Raw genomic sequence first — 24,181 nt, 5'->3', positions numbered from 1 at the left:
TCTGGTTGGTAAACTGTCCTTGGTGAGACTTGTCTCTCTAACCGGATGTTGGACTTCCTGATGGGAAGACCAGTCAGTTTGAGTTGGCAGTAACGCCTCCAGCTCCATCATGCTGCCCACTGGCTGCCCCCAGTTGTGTACTGAGCTCACTGTTCATGCTGCTGACTCATGGCTGCACTGGCAGATCCAGCTCAAACTGTATCAACAAGTTTGCTGACGATTGCCTTGTCAGCAACAAAGATGAGTTGGCATACAGAGAGGAGGCTGAGAGGCTTCTCAAATGGTGGGATAACAACAGCCTTTGTCTCAATGTGGACAAGACAAGAGATGACTGTGGACTTCAGGAAGGGACAGGTTGACCACTCTATTGCACATCAATGGCTCTGGTGTCAAGAGAGTGAAGAACACAAAGTTCCTGGGTGTGCATATAACCCACATCTCCTCACTAGTCAAGAAGGGATAACAGCATTTACACTTTGAGAAGATTGAGGCGTTTCAAGGTCCCTACCCCAATTTCGAACAACTTTCTACAGGATCACCATCAAGTGTCCAGTCTGGCTGGATCGAGTGGTACAGAAGCTGCAAGACATAGGACAGCAAGACCCCACAGGGTACAGTAAAAACCTGAGGATCACTAGGGTCTCCAACCCCCCCATTAGTGATACTCACCAGGAGTGCTGTAGACAAAGGGACTGACGCATTGTTGACAATCCCTACCACCCATCCTGTAACCCACTACCATCAGGAAGGAAGTACAGGCAGTCCCCGGGTTACATACGAGTTCCGTTCCTGAGACTGTCTTTAAGTCGAATTTGTACGCAAGTCAGAACAAGTACATCCTGTATTATTTAGCGTCAGTTAGTCAAACGTTTGTCTTAGTATATAGTATATATTTTACCTTTCTATGCATATAAAACACTTAAGAAACTAAGTATTCCAATAATTAAACCACTGCGTTGCTTAGTATTAATTGCAACTTCCAACAGGGCAGGGTCTTTCACAAGCTCCATTATTCTCACTTTATCCGTTATCCTTTAAAATTGTTCTGATCGTTGACCGACTGCAGCCTAACGCTTTTCCAATCACTGATGGCATTTCACTTCTTTCCAAACGCTTTATTATTTCCACTTTATTTTCAATTGTGATCACTTCCCATCAATGGAACAGAAACACTGCAGGTGGCGGGTCCTGAGCTCTGCCGGCTCCCGAGGTCCGCTGGGTCCTAAGGACCACCGCACTGAGACAGGCTAAATGGGACAAGTGGAGGCTGGGTTTGGGTATTCGATCCTCCACAATATTCTGCGTGGGAATTTAAACTGGAAGTGGGTGTGTTTTTTTTTACGAGGTTGAGTTGCGAGCTCGACATCAACCCGGCACAGATGGTACAGGAGTCACTAGATCGACATCGACCCAGCACGGAAACCTCCATTCTCGAGCCCAGTGCTGATCTCACTGCGCCACCAGCCGACCGGAATGGGGGGGGCGGGGTCTTACTAAGAAAAATTTAAGCCAAATACAAAGTTAAACGCTCACAGTGTCAACGGCAACGACTTAAAATGGCGGACAGCATCGCGATCTGACTTAAAATGGCGGACGGTGTTCTCCTTCCTCGGTTCGTAAGTATGAGTTGTCTGTAAGTCATTCGTTCACAACTCGGTGACTACCTGTACAGAAGCATCAGGACTGGGACTGCCAGACTGGGTAACAGCTTCTTCCCTCAGGCTGTGAGACTAATGAATACCCCGCCACCACTGAGGTCTCGTCACTAGGACAGCGAGCCATTTACCGTTTACCTGAGCTGCGTACTACTTTAGGTTTATGTGCTGTGTGTGGTGCACCATGATCCAGAGAACCATTGCTTCATTTGGTCGTACACATGTACAGTCAGATGACAATAAACCAGAACTCTGCATAAATCTTAATGTGTGACTTCACCAACATCCTTTATCACTGTAACAAAAACTCTTTTCTTCTTCATTATTTCTTTTATAAGAAAGTCAATTTTGCTGTTTGCTTTCCTAACCAGTAACATCTGCTCAATAACTTTTTGCAGCCCATGCCCGAGAAACTCAAACGTTGATGTACTTTGCCCAACTTTGCCCATTACCTTATTTAGGTAATGGTCTACTTTTAAACTCCTCTTATCAAAGTAGACAACATCGTGTTCTCCCACATTAAATAACATCTGCCAAGTTTTCTCCCACTTTCCCAGCCTATCTATAATTCTGTTGCCAAGTCCAAATGTTCTCATTGCAACAAGCCCTCCCACTTTGTTATATTGGCAAGCTTTGATACTTTATGCTTTATCCCCTTCTCCAGGTACAAATAACCGAGGGCCAAAACCTTGGGGCACTCAGCCACTTCGACCAGGAGCAGAATTAGGCCATCTGGCCCATTGAATCTGTTCCAACATTCAATCATAGCTGATCCTCTTTTTATCTCCTCCTCAACCCCGGTTCCCGGCCTTCTCCCCATAACCTTTGATGCCATGTCCAATCAATCACCGCCTTAAATACACCCAATGACCTGGCCTCCACAGCTGCACATGGCAACAAATTCCAAAAATTCACCACCCTTTGCAAAATAAATTTCTCCACAAATCTATTTTGAAAGGCCATCCCTCTATCCTGAGGCCGTTGACTCTTGTCCCACCATGGGAAACATCCTTTCCACATCTAACGTCTAGGCCTTTCAACATTTGAAAGGTTTCAATGAGATCCCCCCCCCCCCCATCCTTCTGAAATCCAGCAAGTACAGACCCAGAGCCATCAAACATTCCTCGTATGATAACTCTCATTCCTGGAATCATCCTTGTGAACCTCCTCTGGACCCTCTCCAAACCAGCACATCTTTTCTAAGATGTTCACAATACTCAAGGTGAGGTCTCACCAGCGTCTTATAAAGCCTCAGCATCACATCCTTGCTAGACCTCTTGAAATGAATGCTAACATGGCATCGACTCAACCTGCAAGTTAACCTTCAGGGTGTCCTGCACAAGGACTGCCAAGTTCCTCTGCATCTCAGATTTCCAGATTTTCTCCATTTAGAAAATTCTCCAGACTTTTGTTTCTACTACCAAGGAGCATGACCTTGCATTTTCCAACATTGTATTTCACTTGCCACTTTCTTGCCCATTCTCCTAATTTGTCTAAGTCCTTCTGCATCCTACCTCTCTTCAACACTACCTGCCCCTCCACCAATCTTCATATCTGCAAACTTGGCAACAAAGCCATTATTCCATCATCTAAATCACTGATATACAGCATAAAAAGAACCCTGCGGAACACCACCAATCATTGGCAGCCAAGCAGAAAAGGATCCTTTTATTCCTACTCGCTGCTTCCTACCAATCAGCCAATGCTCTAATGACGTTAGTAACTTTCTGGTAATACCACAGGCTCTTAACTTGGTAAGCAGCCTCATATGGCTCCTTATTAAAGGCCTTCTGAAAGTCCAAACATACAACATCCACTGCATCCCCTTTATCTATCCTACCTGTAATCTCCTCAAAGAATTCTAACAGGTTTATCAGGCAGGATTTTCCCTGAAGGAAACCATGCTGATTTTGTACTATCTTGTCCTGTGTCACCAACCATTCCATCACCTCATCCTTAGTTGACTCTAACATCTTCCCAACCACTGAGGTCAGGCTAACTGATCTATAAATTCCTTTTTGCTGCTGTCCTCCTTTCTTCAAGAGTGGAGTGACATTTGCAATTTTCCAGTCCTCTGGCACCATACCAGAAGTCCAATGATTTGTGAAAGATTATTTCTAATGCCACCACAATCTCTAACGCTACTTCTTTCAGAACCTTAGGGTGCAGTTCATCTGGTCCAGGTGACTTATGTACCTTTAGGTCTTTCAGCTTCCTGAGCACCTTCTCTCTTGTAACAGTATCTGCACCCACTTCTCTTCCTTCACACACATCAAGTATATTGCTGGTGTCTTTCAGTGAAGACTGACACAAAATACCCATTTAGTTCCTCAACCATCTCCTTATCCCTTATTATTTCTCCTGCCTCATTTTCTAATGGTCCTATATCCACTCTCATTTCTCTTATTTTTAATGTACTTGAAGAAACTTTTACTATCCACTTAGATATTATTTGTGACCTTGCTTTCATATTTCATCCTTTCCCTTCTAATGAATTTTTAGTTGCTCTCTGTAGGTTTATAAAAACTTCCCAATCCTCTATCTTCCCACTAATTTTTGCTTTGTTGTATGTCCTGTCTTTTGCTTTTACGATTGCTTTGAGTTCCCTTGTCAGCCACAGTTGTACTATTTTACCATTTGAGGATTTCTTCATTTTTGGAATACATTTGTCCTGCATCTTCCTCATTTTCCCCAGAAACGCACACCATTGCTGCTCTGCTGACATCCCCGCCAGCAGCTCCTTCCAATTTACTTTGGCCAACTACCGTAAATTCCGGACTATAAGCCGCTACTTTTTTCCCTCGCTTTGAACACTGCGGCCTATACTACGGTGCGGCTAATGCGTGTTTTTTTTCATGCCGCCAAAAACATTTTGCCTCGTAACAGTAGACCAATAAAATTGATGAGTAGTTCACAGAGGTCCAATGAAATTGTACGATAAATCAAGCGCACTTTCACAATTAAATTATTGTAAATCAGTCATTTGTACTCACCCTCAACAACATGGAAAACACTCGAAGAAAAGCATATGATGCAGCTTTTAAGTTAAAGGTGATCAATCTGGCGGTTGAAGAAGGAAATCGAGCTGCTGCACATAATCTTGGCATAAATGAATCAATGGTGAGACGGTGGAGACGCCAGCGTGAGGAACTGAGTCAATGCAAAAAGACGACAAAAGCTTTCAGAGGTAATCATAGCAGATGGCCCGAACTTGAAAACTTTCTTGAAGACTGGGTTAACACACAGAGAGCAGGCGGCCGCGGTGTTTCCACCATGCAGATCAGACTAAAGGCTAAAGCAATCGCCATCAAAATGAAAATCGAAGATTTTAGAGGTGGGCCATCGTGGTGTTTTAGATCTATGAGACGAAAAGGACTGTCCGTCAGGGTACGCACGACTCTGTGTCAGCAGCTCCCTCCCGACCACGAGGAAAAACTTGCTAACTTCCGCACATTCACTCAAACAAAGATAGCGGAGAATTCCATCGGGTCAGATGATATCATAAATATGGATGAAGTACTTTTGACGTTTGACCTGCCTCTCACTCGGACTGTTAATAAAAAAGGTGACTCATCCATCACACTGAAAACAAGTGGCCATGAAAGAACGCATTTTACTTGTGTTCTGAGCTGCACAGCATCCGGACTAAAGCTTCTACCAATGGTGATTTTTAAGCGGCTGACAATGCCAAAGGAAAAATTCTCAAAAGAAATCATGGTGAAAGTCAATAAGAAAGGTTGGATGACGGAAAGTCTAATGAAGGATTGGCTGAGAGAGTGCTACGCCAAGCGACCAGGGGGATTTTTTCACAGAAAAAAAGCATTGCTCGTTATGGACAGCATGAGGGCCCATATAATAGATTCAGTGAAAGCTGCCATCAAGAGTACAAACTCAATTCCAGCTGTGATTCCTGGGGGCACCACGAAGTATTTGCAGCCACTGGACATCAGCGTGAACCAAGCATTTAAAGTGGCGCTACGCGTTGAGTGGGAGGCTTGGATGACGAGCGGCGAGAAATCCTTTACCAAAACAGGCCGCATGCGAAGAGCATCTTTAACTCAAGTCTGCCAGTGGATCCTAAATGCGTGGAGCCGTGTCACAACATCCACCATCACCAACGGGTTTCGAAAGGCTGGACTGCTGCGTGATGAAGAGGACCGCGTGCGCTCAAGTGAGAGCGACAACGAAGAGACTGAAGTGAGTGACGAGATCCTGAGGTTGTTCAATTCGGACACTGAAGAAGAGGACTTTGATGGTTTTAGTGCGCAGGAGGAAGATGAAGAAGGCGATCAATAACTTTTCCTGGTAGGCTGCAGTATATATATATTTTTTTACCAGTTGTTAGGGAGATATTGGAATGTTGTTCATGCACTGTTCAGTAAAAAAGTATACGCAACATAATTTGTGTGTTACCGATACGTATGTATATTTAAAAGTAGCTGTGTTACAGGCACTGTTCAAAAAAAAGCATTTGCAATATGTATTTGTTTATGTTACCATACGGATTTAATTAAAAGTTAAAAAATCCTCACTTGTAATATCTTTCTGTGTAAATATCTCATATTAAAACGTGGGACACCTGCAGCTTAAAGTCCGGTGCGGCCTGTACAAGTACAAAATTGATTTTCTTTCTAAAATTAGAGCATGCGGCTTTTAATCAGGTGCGCTCTGTAATCTGGAATTTACGGTACTCTCTCATACCACTGTAATTTTCCTTACTCCACTGAAATACAGCTACATCAGACCTTACTTTCTCCCCATCAAATTTCAAGCTGAGCACAATCATATTGTGATCACTGGTTCCTAAGTGTTCACTTACCTTAAGCTCCCTAATTGCCTCCGGTTCATTACATAACACCCAATTGAGTATAGTTGATCCCCTAGTCGGCTCAACAACAAACTGCTCTAAAAAGCCATCTCTTAGGCATTCACAAACTCACTTTCTTGAGATCCAATACCAACCTGATTTTCACAATCCCATGTTAAACTGACTATCATAACATTGTCCTTTTGACTCACCTTTTCTATTTCCAGTTGTAACCTGTGGTCCACCTCCCGGCCACTGTTGGGAGGCCTGTTTACTTGCTTCTCTCCAGCCTGAAAAAGGCCTGCTTATTCCAACACCGTCTTTTATTTTTGTTTCTCTCGCCTTGTGGTGCAACGGGCGACAACCTTGCTGCTCCTTTAGCGTTTTTTTTTACAAGGCCGAGTTGCTAGCCCTACTCAGCCCAGCACAGACGGAAAGCATGCAAGGAGCTGGACAGATTCGAACCTGGAATCACTCGCCTCAAAGCCCACTACACCACCAGACGCCTTACTGTCTTTTATGCAAGAACAAACTTTGTCTGTACTCACACATTCCCAACATCATGGTGCCTACCTTATTCACCAGCCCTTATGTGGCACCTTTATCAAAAGCCATCAAAATCAGAATCACTTTCATTATCAATGTCTTACAGGGTGTGAAATTTGTTGTTTAACTGCAGTCTAGTCTACGTGACCTCTCTTTGTAATGCAGGACCTCAGATCCAGGCAATGTCCTGGTACACCTTTTCTGCAAGCTCTCTAGTTTAGTAACATATTTCCTTCAACAGGAACCATGCAAAATACTCAAAGTGCAGCCTTACCAGTCTTGTACAATGAAAACATTATCCCCCAACTCCTGTACTCAAATCGCTGATTAGTAAAGGCCAGAGTGCCAAATGCCTTTATCCCTGTGACACCATTTTCACTACTACTCACTTGTAATCAGAGGTTCCTCGATTCAGTATCATAATCAGGTTTAGCATTACCAACCTGTTGTGAAATTTGTCTTTGCAGCAGCAGTACAACAGGGAAAGAACTGAAATATATATAAATAATTTCAAATAGTTAAACTTTATAGTGTAAAAATAGAAATAACAGAAGTAGTGAGGTAGTGCTAATGGGTTCAATATCTATTCAGATATCAGATACAGAAGGGAAGAAGCTGTTCCTGAATCGCTGAGTGTGTGTCTTCAGGCTTCTATACCTCCTTCCTGATCGTAGCAATGAGAAAAGGGCATGTCCTGGGTGATGGGGGTCCATAATGATGTCCTGGATACCACAGAGGTTAGTATCTGTGATGGAGCTGACTCAGTTTACAACTCTCTGTAGCTTATTTCGATCCTGTGCAGTAGACACCTGTACCCAGATAGCCGTGCCTGTCATGGCTCAGCACTGCCCTCACCTGGTCGGAGGTCACACCACATGCCAGTCAACATTTCTCCCCTCCCAACTAATCAACGCACCATTGGCCACCTTAATTGGATTAACCCGTCTATCACCAAGCCGTTGGACCCCGGTGAATCACCTGGGCTGGACCCTCCAGCCCCCTGACCTATAAGGGACACTGCATGTGCTTGGCTCGCTCTCTTTTTGCCATCCTTGAGGGAGCACCCTGCTTCACTCCAGGCTGAAGACAGCAGGACAGTGCTGGAGACACGTGGTGAGCCGTGCATTGAACAGGATCGTGGGAGCGTTTATTGTTGCCCCTGTACCAGAGAGCCGTGCCTGCCCATGGCTAAGGGGGGTCAGGTATCGTAGTTACTTTTCCCTTGCTTGTATGTGTACCTGTACTCTGTCCCCACACCGTTTTCCCGTGTATTGTACTGCCGACCCGACTTTTCCCACGCTCGTCTATTCTAAGTGTTTTGGTGCAAATATTGTAGCCGCTTGTGTTGTTCCCAAGCTCTTCTCCCCTTGTAAATAAACTCCTTATTATTAAAACTGTGTCCACAGCCCTTGCCTTTGAGACCCAAAGAGTGTGTCTTATTTCCATCACAACAACGCCTCCCCCCCAATACCAGATGGTGATACAGCCAATTAGAATGCTCTCCGTGGTACACCTCTAAAACTTGCGAGAGTCTTTTGTGACAAACTAAATCTCCTATTGGAATGTAGGCGCTGTTGTGCCTTCTTTGTAGGGGGTTCCATAACACCCACAGGGCCCTACCCCTCACTGCCTGTAAGGAGTTTGTAAGTTCACCCCGTGACCACGTGGTTTCCTCCGTGTGCTCCAGTTTCCTCCCATTGTCCATAAATGTGAAGGTTGTACCCTCGTTTGAACTACCAAAATACCCCAAATTTTAATTATTTATACTAATGTGAATGCTTTTGAGGTTGGCAACAAGACTAATGAAGTTAGGTTGGTAGGTGTTGTCTAAAAGAATCTCAGTAAAGCTACAGATAAGCTTTATTTAACACATGTAAATCAAAACATACAGTGAAGTTATCTTTGCATCAATGACAAACACAATCCAAGGTGCCACGGTAGTGTAGCAGCCAGCACGGCACTACTACAGCTCGGGGTGTCAGAGTTCAATTCTGACACCACTTGTATGACCTCCCCATAGAATGGATGAGTTTCCTCCAGATGTTCCGGTTTCCTCCCACAGTCCAAAGACGTACCGGTTAGGTTAATTGTACCGTGATTAGGCTATCGCTATAAATTGGGGGATTGCTGGGTGGCGCCAGAAGAGCCTACTCTACGTTGTGGCTCGTTAAGTAAATGTGCTGGGGCAGCCTGCAAGTTTAGCCATTCTTCTGTCTCCAACAGAGCATGCCTACACAATTTACTAACTTGGAACATGAGAGGAAACCAGAACACCCAGAGGAAACCATGTGAACACTGGAATTGAGCCCGGGTCACCCCCAGTGCTGTGAAGTGTAACACTAGCCGCTATAAACCAAGTAAGGCATCTGATAAGATTTCGCATGGTACACTAATTCAGAAGGCTGACTCACAGGATCGAGGGAAAACTGGCTAAATGGATCTAAAATCAGCTTGGCAACAGGAAGCAAATGATTTTGAAAAAAGGATGTTTTTCCTGATTGGTAATCTGTGGCCCCTGGGTGGCGGGGTGCAGATAGATCTCTACCAAAGGGAAGTATAAAGTGCTCTTCCCTCTGTTAGCCTGATCCCCTTTGGGCAAGGTGTAGTATTTGCTTAGCCTCCCCCCACCCCACCTCAATCAGGGTCACATGAAGCCATGGGGGCAGGTGGTGGATATGCACAAGCTGGTGCATATCACAAGTCCTGGTTATGCAACCACTGATGCCAGGCGACCTCTAATCTCTTGATAATGGCTGGGGTCACCCGTCTTATAAAGACATTGATCAGAAGAAGGCAACTGCAAATCACTCCTGTAGAAAAATCTGACAAGGGCAGACGTCATGTCATGTGATGCGGCACATAAAGATGTACCACGGGTTTGCGTTGGAACACTTACTGTTAGTATACTTATAAAACTTTGATGAGAACACAGGAGGTACAATTAGTCAGCTTGCAGATCACAAAGTTGTTGGTGTTGTGATGGCGAGGAAGATGATCTAAGCAGATGGAAAGTTGGCAGAGCAATGGCAGATGGAATTTTATCTGACAAGTATGATGTGATGCATTCCGGAAAGTCAAACAGGGACAGGATATACACAGCAATGGGACGCCGATGAACAGAGGAATCTTAAAGGTTGAAGTCTACAGTTCCCCAAAAGTGGCAAGTAGGGTGGGTTTTGTGATTTGCAAGATTTATTTTTTATTTTTTTTTTTACACACACATGGATGAGGTGTTTGATGTTCCTGTTACCATTTGCTCGATTTGTGTTTTTCGTGTGTGGGGGGGGGGGGATTTGATCTTTTACTTTGAACGGGATCTGTGGTGTTTCTTTGTTTTGTGGTTGTCATTGGGAAGACAGTGGGTTGTATACTGCATACGTACTTCAAGAATGGATGTACTTTGAATCCTTTTGAAGATAGGTCAGGGCACAGAATATAAAAGTTGCTACGCTATAATGCGACTTTACAAAAACACTGGTTAAATGGTATTATGTGAAGTTCTGGTTGCCACACTGTAGGAAGGATATGGTTGCACTGGAGAGAATCCAGAGGAAATTTACCTGGATGCTCCATGATTATAGGACTTTAGTTATGGGGCTCAGGTTATATTCCCTAGAGTTGAGGCTATAAGAAGCAGAGCTAATGTAGCCAATCAGAATCTCTTTCCTCAGAGTAGGGGTATCAAAACCAAGAGCGCTTACAGGTAGTTTAAGGCAAGAGATGTATTGAAGGAGTTTTTAGAAGAATGTTTATTTTCCCCTCATGTAGAAAGCGATTTTATTTATTGAGATACAGTGTGGAATAGGCCCTTCTGGCTCTCAGATCTGTGCTGCCCAACTGCCCAATCCCCGATTTAATCCTAGCCTAATCAGGGGGCAATTTACAATGACCCCAAATTAACCTACTTACTGATCTTTGGACTGTGGGAGGAAACTGGAGCACCTGGTGGAAAACCACACGGTCACGGGGTGAACGTACAAACTCCTTATAGGCAGCTCCAGGAATCCAGTATTGCCATCACAAACTTGCCGTTAGAGGTGGTGTTGGAAACAGATGCAATCACTAAAACTGCAAGGCACTTAAGGATATGGTCCCAATACAGGCAAATTGGATTTGTAAATCACAAACACAAGAAAGGTCGCAGTTGCTGGAAATCCAGAGCAACACAAAATGCAGGAGGAACTCGGCAGGTCAAGCAGCATCTATGGAAAAGAGTAAACAGTCGCCATTTTGGGCCGAGACCCTTCTTCAGTATTCTATGGGATTTGTGTCGGGGGCAAAAATGGTGGCACAGATGTGGCTCCAAAAGGGCTAACTTCTGTACTGTACAAGTCCATTGCTTGGATAATACCCCCTCCCTTGCCATACTGCTTATTACAAGTCCTTTGATTGTACTTGAATCTAACTACATCAAATCTTCAAGATGTGCACAGTATTCTCCAATGTGAAAAGTGATGGTGCCCAACCCAGAGTGTTTCCAATCTCCTCTTGGCTAAGGGACAATGAACAGAGGAAAGCAGATGTTTGGTGTCACACTCACAGAAAAGTACTGAAGGTGGGATGGAACCTTGATTCACCCTGTATGACTGAATCTAAGCTCAGAAGAGTACTAAAGTTAGATGCTTTCCAAAGTTCAAAGAAAAATTATCAGATAATGCTGAGATTCTTTTTCTGTGGTCATACTTAGCAAATCTATAGAACAGTAACTGTAAGTAGGCCTCCGTTAGTCTTGATAGACCATGGATTTGAGCCTTGGAAAGTTTCCAGGGGCAAGCCTGGGCAAAGGGTTTTTTTTTATGGAAGACCAGCAGTTGCCCAAACTGCAAGTCTCCCCTCTCCACGCCACCGATGTTGTCCAAGGGAAGGGCATTAGGACCCATACAGCTTGGCACTGGTGTCGTCGCAGAGCAATGTGTGGTTAAGTGCCTTGCTCAAGGACACACACAAAGCCTCAGCCAAGGCTCGAACTAGCAACCTTTAGATAACTAGACCAATGCCTTAATCACTGGGCCACGCAATAACTGTAAACAGGATCATTGGACAACAAACTGTGCAAATGCAGATGTAAATAAATAGCAATAAATAATGAGCAAAAAATGACAAGAGCCCTTAAATGATTCCCCTTTTGTTCAAAAGCCTGATGGTTGATGGGTAGTAGCTGTTCTTGAACATGGTGGTGAGAGTCCGAAGGCCCTTGTACCTCCTTCCTGTTGGTAACAGTGAGAAAAGGGCATGACCTGGGTGATGGGGATCCTTAATGATGGATGCCCCCTTTTTGAGGCATCGCTCCTTGAACACGGATGATTCAGGTGGCAGCTCTGACTGAAACAATGGACTCTATCATCAAAGATCCTCACCACCTGGGCCATGCTCTTGTCTCACTGCTGCCATTGGGTAGGAGGTACAAGGAAACCTGAAGACACACACACACAATAATTCAGAAACAGTTTCTTCCCCCTCGGCCATCTGATTTCTAAATGGACACTGAACCCATGAGCACTATCTCACTACTTTTTTTTAAATTTGTTTTTTTAAACTACTTACTTTAACTATTTAATGTACACGTATAATTACTGTAATTCAGCCTTTTCCCTATATTCATCATTATTGCATTGTACTGCTGCCACAAAGTTAACAAATTTCACAACATAATGTGGGTGATATTAAACTTGATTCTAAGGTTCGATTCAGTCATACTGGGTGGCAAAAGGCTCTTCAAGCCCAACTGGTCCATGCCAGCTTAGCTTCCTGACTTTCCTCTCCATGTACCTGTTCAAGTGGCCTTTAACTGTAAAGGATGTTTAGACCAGCACGCAGATGAGTATGCAGCAATCCAACTGGGAATAGCCTGAGGTTAGGAAAGTTGCAAACCAGATGCAAAGCCATCTTCACAGAATCTACAGCTCACAGGACCAACCCTCTCTATAACAAACATCGTAAGGATGGGACAGACAAGGTGCATTAAATGGCCCACCTTCCTCAGACCCTCCTACCTACAAGGTACTTTTAGAGGCACATGGGTAGAAAAGGTTTAGAAGCAGGAGTTCCCAACCTGGGGTCCCTCAGGTTCACAGCCTTGGCCTCTCCTTCCTATTGCCTCCCCGGCTTGGCCTTTCTCCTTTCCCCCATAGTATCAGTTAATACCCTTTTAAGGGCATCCTCTTAACTTTATTCCTCAGTGTGTAGGAGACTGAGGGGGTGACCGTGTAGAGGTGTATAAAGCCACTTGAATGTGAGCGCGCACAATCCTTTCCCCTGCAATGACCAAATTTATCAACACATTTGTTTAAGCGTCTGAGAAGAGGCTCTTCAGCCCAACTTTTAAAAGGCATTTAGACAAGTACACAGATAAATCTGGCCCAAGGGTCCACTCACACACTGTATGACCGAATGTGCTCTCAATGAACTTCTTTCAACCACCTCGCCTGGCAACACATCCCACCCACCGACCACTCTCTGGGTGAAAAGCTTTGCCCCTCAGGCTCCCATTAAATCTCTCCCCTCTCACCTTAAACCTATGCCCTCTAGTTCCTGGTTCCCCAAATCAGGGGGAAAACACCAAATACCTCCCAACCATCAGGCTCTTAAAATAAAGGGGATAACCACACTCACTTGCCCCAGCATTTGAACATTTCCCTCAACCGATGACCTCACTTTAAGAACTTTATCTCATTGTATCTTGTTCTCATTATTTATACTTGCATTTGCACTGTTTATCGTCTCCTGCACTCCCGATGCTCTTTTGGCAATCCCATTGTAGTTACAATTCTATAGACTTGCTGAGTCTATAGGCAGGAAAATGACTCTTGGGGCTCTATATGGTGCGCAATCATAATCGATTGAAAACAGACATGGAAGCACGGAGAAACATAAGGAAATTCCAGGAAGACCTTCTTCGTTGCTGCTGCTGCTGTGAGGTCCGGGATTCTGCTGGGAAGAACAGGCCCCCAGTCCTCGGAGTCGCGTTGCCGATGGCCGTTGGCAGGGGCGTCTTAATACGCTCGGCAGAGGATGGTGCTCGGAGAAGCTGTGCTGGAGGGGATGGTCGGAGGCTCGGAGGTTCGACAGACTCGGAGTCCTTTCGACAGACTCAGGTCGCTTTCGTTGTGTGCTGTGTCTGCGAGGCTGAGTGGGGCGGCGCCTTGGAAGTCCATAGCGGGGGTATTCCCTTCTGCCACCGGCGTGGGATGGCGAGCCTGTCGGGACCCTGGGGACTTGTGGAAACTGTGTGGTGATTTCTTTTGAACCCACAGTCCTTTAACATCTTTGGACTATTTTTACTGTGCCCATAGTCTGTTTTTTTTATCAATTATGCTATTGTTTGCACTGTTGTAACTATATGTTGTAATTATGTGGTCTTGTGCAGGTCTTGTAGCTTTAGTTTTTGTCTGGTAGATTTGGAGCTCCTTTCCGGGGAACGCGCTAGACAGTAGCGCGATATTAATACGCAGCAGCCTCTCTGGACTTTGGATTGGGGATTGCCAAACGTTACGTGGATTTTCTGATGTAGTCTGTTTTGTCAAATGCTTTTGTGATATCATTCTGGGGGAACATTGTCTCATTTTTTAACTGCATTGCATTTGTGGTTTCTAAATGACAATAAACAATCTGAATCTGATATATGCTCTTCAATAATAAAGGTTACTTTGTACTTCCACTTGGGCTGAAACTCTTACGACCCTAGGACGCTGCAACTCTATGACTGTGACTTCACCGGGAAACTGCTGACAATGAGTCACCAGTCAGAGTGGGCTACTGGACTAAATTTATTGCTTAACCGTTTGTTAATATTTCTTCCTGTTTGAATTTGCAGTTTTTTTGTCTTTTGCACTCTGGTTGAATGCCCAAGTTGGGCAGTCTTTCATTGATTCTATTATGGTTATTATCTATACATTTTTTAAAGAAAGCACACGAGAAAGTGGAGCTCAGGGTTGTATATTGGATCGCACGACCCTGCAGCAGATAGTGAGGTCAGCTGAGAAGATCATCAGGGTCTCCCTTCCTGCCATTACAGACATTTATACCACACGCTGCATCCGCAAAGCAAACAGTATTATGAAGGACCCCACGCACCCCTCATACAATCTCTTCTCCCTCCTGCCATCTGGCAAAAGATACCAAAGCATTCACGACCAGACTGTGCAACAGTTTCTTCCCCCAAGCCATCAGGCTCCTCAATACCCAGAGTCTAGACTGACATCTACATCATGTATTATTATATCGTAATTTGTCCTCTACTGCCTATTGCCTTGTTTATTAATTATTGTACTGCCCTGCACTGTTTTGTGCACTTTATGTAGTCCTGTGCAGGTCTGTAGTCTAGTGCAGTTTTTATGTTGTTTCAGGTAGTCTAGTGTAGCCTTGTGCTGTCTCACATAGTCTAGTGTAGTTTTTTTGTTTTATGTAGCACCAGGGTCCCGGAGGAACGTTGTTTCCTTTTTACTGTGGACTGTACCAGCAGTTTATGGTCGAAATGACAATAAACTTGACTTGATATGGTGACATATATGTGTACTGATGATAAGATTTAGTTTGAACATTCTCCCTGGCTTTATACACCTGTATACGGTCACCCACTAAACGCTCCAATGGATAAAGTTAAGGGGTAATAACCGGCGCTACGGCTGAAGGAGAAAGGCCTGGGGAGGCGGTAGCAAGGAGAGGTATTGAGAGGGAGAGGCCGGGGCCGGGCGGCCCACTCCGTAATAACCCCACCCTGGCTCTCACCCACCTTCAGCTTGACCAGCAGCTCCTCACACTTGCGCAGGTTGGGGTTCTTGCGCGCCCACTCGCTCCGCAGCTGCTCGTACATCCCAACCGCCTGCTCCAGCTGCACCGCCATCGTGACTCCGCACACTCGGCCGCCCTACGGCAATCACCCGGGCAACGGCGCCGGCTTTCGCGACACCACCGCGCCCTCACCGGACGTGACGCCAACAAAGCCGCCGCCATCATGGGAAGGGCGGCGGTGGCGGGGCTCGTCTCTTAAAAGGACCGCTCACCTCTCAGATCCCCAGAAGTTACAGATAGCCTGCTCCATTTTGCTGTCTGCTTCCTATTTTATTCCAAAGGGGCTGTAGGGAATTCAAAATAATTTAATTTATAGTTATACTAACTTTTCTTGCACAGTGAAAAGTTTGGACTTACTCAAAAGAGATCATTCACCCTAGTTTTCTCCCTTTGTAGACATATTACATTCTCAGAGGTAAAGTATTGTCGCTGCTGTAACAGCAAATGCACAACACACCGCGAAGACATAAAGAGTAGATAATGTGTTGTTTCGGTAAATGTCATTAAGAAATGCTGAGTTGCCCACATCACTCACTTTAGAGCCCTAAGCTATTTTACATTCTCCTGTTGGGATAGTTGGATTTGGATTTGAAGGACTGCAGCTCAAACATTCAGGACTGCACTGTGTACTGCGACCCACATTCAATTCCTGCCGCTCATGGTCGTCGAGAGCATGAAACGCTGTCGTAGGAAAGCAGCGTCCATCATCAGAGATCCCCACCACCCAGGCCATGCTCTTTTCTCACTGCTGCCATCAGGTAGAAGGTACAAGAGCCTCAGGACTCGAACCATCTGCTTCAAGAACAGTTACTACCCCTCAACCATCAGGCTGTTGAACAAAAGGGATAGCTACACTCACTTGAGATGTTCTCACAACCAACGATCTCACTTTAAGGGCTCTTTATCTCATGTTCTCATTATTTATTGCCATTTATTTATATCTGCATTTGCACAGTTTGTTGTCTTCTGCACTCTGATTGATCTTCCAGTGATCCTGTTATAGTTACTATTCCATAAATTTGCTGAGGATGCCCGCAGAAAAATGAATCTCAGGGTTGTATGTGGTGACATGTATGTACTTCGATAATAACATTTACTTTGAACTAAGGAGTTTGTCTGTTCTCCCCATGACCGCGTGGGTCTCCTCCGGGTGCTCTGGTTTCCTTCCATGGTCCAGAGATGGTTGGTTAATTGGCCATTGTAAATTGTCCTGTGATTAGGCTAGGGTTACATTGGGGGTTGCTGAAGGATGGAAGGGAGGAAGGGCTGTATCTCAATAAATTAAAATAAACATAACAGTGTACGGCACAAGAATAGGCCCTTCGGCCTCCCCCCTCCACAATCCCAGCAGCCCACCACTCTATACAAAAACTTGTCCCGTACGTCTCCTGGTATGAGGGTGGTGGGGCCACTGCACAGCTGCAGAGAGTTGTAAATTTGGTCAGCTCCATCACGGGCACTGGCCTCCCCAGCATCCAGGACATCCTCAAGGAGCGATGCCTAGAAAAGGTGGCGTCCATCATTAAGGACCCTCACCTCCCAGGACACGCCCTCTTCTCACTGTTACCATCAGGACGGTACAGAAGCCTGAAAGCACACACTCAGCGATTCGGGAACAGCTTCTTCCCCTCTGCCATTCGATTCCTGAATGGACATTGAAACTATGAACACTACCTCACTACTTTTTTAATTCTATTTTTGCACTACTTACTTAACTACTTAAAATATATATAATTACTGCATTTCATGTTTTCTCTATTATCATGATTTATAGTGTACCGCTGCTGCAAGGACAACAAATATCACGACAGATTGAGAAAATCTGCCGATTCTGGAGATCCAAAACGACACATACAAAATGCTGGAGGAACTCAGCAGGCCAGGCAGCATCTATGGGAAAGAATAAACAGTCGACGTTTCAGGCCGAGACCCTTCTTCATTCTTGATGAAGGGCCTTGGCCTGAAATGTCGACTGTTCATCTTCTCCAAATTTCATGAGATATGCTGGTGGTATTGAATCTGATTCGGAAACTTTTCTCCTTTCACCTTAAATACACGTCCTCCAGTACCTAGATTTCTAACTTGGGGGAGAAATGATTCCGACTACCTATATGTCACATAATGTTGACAACTTGTATCCCTGCCTTCCCTCAGCCTCTGGTGCTCCAGAGAAAACAACCCGAGTTTATCCAGCCTCTCCTCGCAGGTTCCAACCCTCAAATCCAGCCAGCACCCTCCCTGCTGAACCTTTTCTGCACTCTCTCCAAAGTTTTGACATTCGTTTGTCATGTGACATCATTATGTGCCGTGTCATATGATGTCATCATTACGAGCCTTGACATATGGACGTGGGTGATCATGGTCTTTCCACGACCATGATTACTCCTGGCATTTTTTCCTACAGAAGTGGTTCACTAATGCCTTCTTCTGGGGCAGTGTCTTTACAAGACGGGTGACCCCCAACCATTATCAATTCTCTTCAGAGATTGTCTGCCTGGTGCCAGTGGTCGCAGAACCAGGATTTGTGATCTGTATCCACTGCTCTTACGACCATCCACCACCTGCTCCCATGGCTTCACGTGACCCTGATCAGGGGGCTAAGCAGGTGCTACATCTCACCCAAGGGTGACCTGCAGGCTGGCAGAGGGAAGGAGCGCCTCACACCTCCTTTGGTGGAGACGTATCTCCACCCCACCACCCGGAAAGCCTTGACATCATGGTAAATATCCTCCAGACCCTCCCCTGCACAATCCTTTCATGTATTATTGATTTCCAGTCTTTGGTGAGTTATTGTTTCAGCCACTGCCACTATCATAGAGTGATAGTGAGGAAGCAGAGCTGCCTTAGGGCGTATATGGTCAACAGGGGTTGGGAAAATTGCGAGATTGGTCCTTGAGAAGAACTGGGTGTCGCTTGGCCGCTGAAATCTGGTCTAAATGCAATGAAGTTATTGCACAGTTGGAAAGCTCAGGCCTACCTGCTCTCTCTGGGGTGATTGCTTTAGGACCCAGTGGATGAGTTCGAGGTGGTTAGACTCAATGTTCAAACAAGTGAGTGCCTGTGTGCGCACCCATATCTTTTGCTATGAGCGCACAAAGGAATTTAAGCTATGTACAAAAGGTTGTCTACCTCGTTCACATGTTAAGTATATTTCACGATTGTACACAATCACATTTCCTTTTCCAGTTCCTGATGCTGACGGCGTCGACAATGCAGAGTTTGTGATGATTTATCTGCAGATTTTAGAACTGGCTTATTTATACTGTTTTTACTGGATAAATTATTCAGTGTGCACTTGTTGTTGTCACTGGGCAAAAAAAAAAATTGCACAGCACAAGATTTTTGCGCACACTGATCATAACAAATTAGACAGTAAGACAGACGAGCAGAATTAGGCCATTCAGCCCATCGAGTCTGCTCCGCCATTCCATCATGGCTGATTTCACATACAAGAGAAAATCTGCAGATGTTGGAAATCCAAGTAACACACACACACACACACACACACACACACAATGCTGGAGGAACTCAGCAAGCCAGGCAGCATCTATGGAAAAGAGTCCAGTTGAGGTTTCGGGATGAGACCCTTCATAGCTGGGCTTTATGGCTGATCCTTTTTCCCCCCTCCTCAAATTAGACGGAACGTGGGTTAGAAGATCATCAGGGTCTCTTTTCCTGCTATTACAGACTGCACCCACAAAGCTAACAGCATTATGAAGGACTCCACGCACCCCTCATACAATCTCTTCTCCCTCCTGCCATCTGGGAAAAGGCACCGAAGCATTCGGGCTCTCACGACCAGACTGTGCAACAGTTTCTTCCCCCAAGCTATCAGACTCCTCAATTCCCAGAGTCTAGACTGACATCTACATCATTTATTATTATATTGTAATTTGTCCTCTACTGTGCCTATTGTCTTGTTTATTAATTATTGTACTGCCCTGCACTGCTTTATGCACTTTATGTAGTCCTGTGCAGGTCTGTAGTCCAGTGCAGTTTTTATGTTATTTTACATAGTCTAGTGTAGTTTTGTGTTTCATGTAGCACCGGGGTCCTGGAGGAACGTTGTTTTGTTTTTACTGTGTACTGTACCAGCAGTTTATGGTTGAAATGACAATAAACTTGACTTGACTTGAATGGAGGTAAACAATCCCAATGGCACTTTGACAGCGCTTCTCCCTATAGATGCTGCCTGGCCTGCTGCGTTCCACCAGAATTTTGTGTGTGTTGCTTGAATTTCCAGCATCTGCAGATTTCCTCGTGTTGCATTTCAATGGCACTTTGAGGTGGAATAGGGAGTTTGCCCACACCTCTTTTCATTTAATCCCTCAGCCAGCATTCCACAGCAGATGGCATTGCTGTCTGTGGGATCTTGCTGTGTACACCAATGGGGTCTGGCTGGAACATCCCGCGGCGTTAGGACCCGGGGGGAGACCCTGTCGGCTCAAACTACAACCACGGTCAGCAGCGGACGGAGAGGAGAGAGGAGGGTGGAGGGAAGGTGAAGGGAGGTTGGTCGGCGTCAGGACCGGGTGTACGAACAGGCAAGTTCGCTGGCCACCTCGCGAGGACCTCGGTTACCTGGGGCGGGGCGCTGGCAACAGGAAGTAGGCAACAGTGGAGGGGCAGCGGGATGGAGGATGTGGAGGTGCTGGGCGTGTTGACGGCCCTGGGGTAAGAGCTGGGGGTGGGGGATAGGTAAAGGGTAATGGGGTATCAGGGGCAGGAGGGGGACGGGGAGGCTGATGGGAATATTGGGGTGGAATTGAACTGAGGGACAGGGACACTGTTAGCTCTGGGCTGAGAGTGTCGGGCAGGAGGTGATGGAATGGGGGAGGGAGATGAGAGCTTGGGGTGAGTGGCGGCAGGAATGTCTGGGACGGAATTGAACTGAGTTTCGGGGACTGTCAGCCCTGGGCTGAGGTTACCGGAGTAGGAGGGGCATGAGGAAGGAGATGGGAGTGAGTGGCTGGGGAAATGTTTGGGGTGGAATTGAACTGAGTGTGGGGGACACTGTCAGAATGGGGCTGGGGGTATTGGGGGCAGGAGGAGGATGGGGAAAGAGTGTTATTGGGGTGATGGGGAGAGGATTGGAGTAGAATTTGGCTGAATTGAAGGTGTAAACAGCCCTGGGGTGGAGGGGGGCAGTGTTGAGGGGGCATTAGATGGGCAGGTATTGGACATGCTGACAGCTCTGGGGGTAAGAGGAGGAGGGACAAAAGTGGAAGTGGGTGGAAGAGGAATAAAAGCCTACTGTTGGCAACCTTGGAGCCCAGAGGTAGGTAGGATAGATGAAGGGGTGGGGGAATCGGAAAGGGGTGAGAGTCCTACAACATGGAAACGGGCCATTCGGCCCATCTGATCCATGCTGACCAGAATTCCCATCTGATCTGTATCACTGTGAACCAGGGGCTTCCAACCTTTGTTTTTAATCACATGGACCGCTACCATTAACCAAGGGGTCCATGGACTCCAGGTTGGGAACCCCTGCTGTGAATATTTCCTGCCCACGTGCCTGTGAAGTGCCTTGTAGGTAGGAGGGTCTGGGGAAGGTGAGGCTGCGTGGGCCGTTTAATGCACCTTGCCTGTCCTGTCCTCAGGATGCTTGTTGTGGAGAGGGTGGATGCGCGTCGGCTCTGTGAGATTGGCTTTGCACTTATATCTGATCGGGAATACCCTGAGGCTGGGAAATTCCCGGTCAGATCGCTGCAAACTCTTGACGAATCAAGTCAGCTTATTAAAGTGGTTCAGCTCTCGGAGAAAAAGAAATGAAAGTTTAAAACTAAAAAAATCTGCTGGAACGCCAAAATAAAAGCAAGATTTATTTCCAGAGGGAGTCGTCAGGTCAGGCAGCGTCTGCGGAGAAAGGAGGTGGGGAATATTTCAGGTCCGGCGGTTTGCAGTTCTGTTTCAGCTGTTCGTGGGCTAGAGCTTCTCCCCTGCCTTTCCAGTCCTGATGACGGGTCTCGGCCCGAGGCGTCGACTGTCTACTAGTTTCCATGGGTGCTGCCTGGCCTGCTGAGTTCCCCCAGCATTTTGCTGTGGGCTCGAGTGTCAGGATTTGATAGAAATCCTGACTTGTTGGAGGGCTCAAACCCCCCCCCCCCCCCCCAAGCACTGGCAGTTGCCTGGACGTTCTCTCTGGACAGTGACAGTGCCTCACCGGCGTGTGCAAGGACACCAAGTTCAATTGCTAGTGTGCTTGGTGAATGAAATGAAAACGACACGAGGAAGGAGGTGGTTAATATACCATCAAGTGAGGCATCCAAGATCTGACAACTGATGCCCATCATCGTCATTGTGTGCCGTGTTGTATGACATCATCATTAAGTGCAGTGCCGTATGACGTGGCTCATCGTGGTCTTCCCATGTCTGTTATTGTTCTTTACAAATTTTTTTTACAGATGTACTTTGCCATTGCCTTCTTCTGGGCAGTGTCTTTACAAGACGGGTGACCCCAGCCATTATCAATACTCTTCAGGGATTGTCTGCCAGTGGTCGCATAACCAGGACTTGTGATATCCATCAGCTGCTTCACGTGACCCTGATCGGAGGTTAAGCAGGTGCTACACCTTGCCCAAGGGTGACCTGCAGGCCAGCGGAGGGAAGGAGCACCTTACACCTCCCTTGGTAGAGACGAACCTCCACCTTGCTACACAATAATTGCACCCAAGTGATCAATTAACCTAGATTCATAGAAAAGTACTGCACAGAAACAGGCCCTTTGGCCCATCTAGTCCATGCTGAAAACACTGAAACTGCCTACTCTCATCGACCTGCACCATAAGCCCTCCATACCCCTACAATTCATTTACCGATCCAAACTTCTCTTAAACATTGAAACCAAGCTCACACTCACCTTGTTCACTGGCGGCTCGTTCCCCACTCTCACCACCTTCTGGGTGAAGAAGTTTCCCCTCATGTTCCCCTTAAACTTTTCACCTCTCACCCTTAACCTATGACCTCTGGTAGTCATCCTGCTCAACCTCAGTGGAAAAAGCCTGTTTGCTGTCTACGCCCCTCAATACTAACCCGCGTGCCTCTGGAACGTGGGAGGAGACCAGAGCATGGGTTGTGGGGAGATTATCCGGAACTCCGCGTGGAGAGCGCGGGAGAATGAAGCTAGGACACTGGCGCTGGAGGAGCGTTGTGCTACCGTGCTGTCTGATCATCCACCTGCCAATCCAAGAGTCTATCCAAATGCTCCTAATATGTCTGCCTTTATCTCCACCTCCTCCTAACCCTAACCCCCCTCTCCCTCCCTCTCTCTCTCTCCCTCTCTCCCCCCCTCCCCCTCCCCCTCTCCCCCTCTCTCTCCCCCTCTCTCCCCCCCTCTCTCTCCCCCCTCTCTCTCCCCCCCTCTCTCTCCCCCCCCTCTCTCTCCCCCCCCTCTCTCTCCCCCACCTCTCTCTCCCCCACCTCTCTCTCCCCCCCTCTCTCTCCCCCCCTCTCTCTCCCCCCCTCTCTCTCCCCCCCTCTCTCTCCCCCCCTCTCTCTCCCCCCCTCTCTCTCCCCCCTCTCTCTCCCCCCCTCTCTCTCCCCCCCCTCTCTCTCCCCCCCCTCTCTCTCCCCCCCCTCTCTCTCCCCCCCCCTCTCTCTCCCCCCCTCTCTCTCCCCCCTCTCTCTCCCCCCCTCTCTCTCCCCCCCCTCTCTCTCCCCCCCCTCTCTCTCCCCCCCTCTCTCTCCCCCCTCTCTCTCCCCCCCTCTCTCTCCCCCACCTCTCTCTCCCCCACCTCTCTCTCCCCCCCTCTCTCTCCCCCCTCTCTCTCCCCCCCTCTCTCTCCCCCCCCTCTCTCTCCCCCCCTCTCTCTCCCCCCCCTCTCTCTCCCCCCCCTCTCTCCCCCCCTCTCTCTCCCCCCTCCTCTCTCCCCCCCACCCCCCACCCCCTGTGCAGGTACTCCAGGGATCTCACCGAAGAGCATGCCTTGTCCCGGGAGGCGGAGCGGGGCCCACTCAGGCCCACGTTTCACCGCCGCCTGCTCTTGGCTCGTGTCCGAGCTGAAAGCCGTCAGCCTGCTGGAGGAGTGCCTCACCCCGACAACAGGTGATCCCAGGGAGAGGGGCAGCCATCCCAGCTGGGTCCCAGAACGCTCTGGACCCGGTCCCTTGCACTTGTGTTCGTCCCACCAACCTGAAATTCCGCCCCTCCCCACCCTGGTAGCTCACAGCTTCCCTCTTGTTTGCACACATGGTAAATTGTGCAGGACTATCGGAGAAAGTGGATCTTTGTCTCCCCCCCCCCCCCCTTAAAAGCAGAGCAGGATATATTTTTGATGAACTCCCTTGCTATGGGAATCAGTTCTCACTTCAGCTGAATGCCCAAGATGTAGCTCCAGTGAGGAAAGTTTGGTCCAAGTGTCCTCTGCCACCATCTTTGAGTCAC

The 24,181-nt window shown here is 47.0% G+C and overlaps 1 protein-coding gene across 1 annotated transcript in view; it reads right to left on the bottom strand.

Annotated features, from left to right (window-relative positions):
• The window catches only part of psmd8 (proteasome 26S subunit, non-ATPase 8), a 40,939-nt gene extending 25,044 nt beyond the window's left edge, over positions 1 to 15,895 (bottom strand). Inside the window, exon 1 of the mRNA XM_059950821.1 lies at positions 15,740 to 15,895. Within this exon, the coding sequence (XP_059806804.1) occupies positions 15,740 to 15,850 (111 nt within the window). The 5' untranslated portion in view covers positions 15,851 to 15,895. The remainder of the gene's footprint in view (positions 1 to 15,739) is intronic.
• Positions 15,896 to 24,181: the final 8,286 nt, after the last annotated feature.

The sequence above is a fragment of the Hypanus sabinus genome, chromosome 26 (assembly GCF_030144855.1).
Source record: "Hypanus sabinus isolate sHypSab1 chromosome 26, sHypSab1.hap1, whole genome shotgun sequence".
In the NCBI taxonomy this organism is placed as follows: Eukaryota; Metazoa; Chordata; class Chondrichthyes; order Myliobatiformes; family Dasyatidae; genus Hypanus; species Hypanus sabinus.
This window is presented reverse-complemented; position numbering and strand designations above follow the sequence as displayed.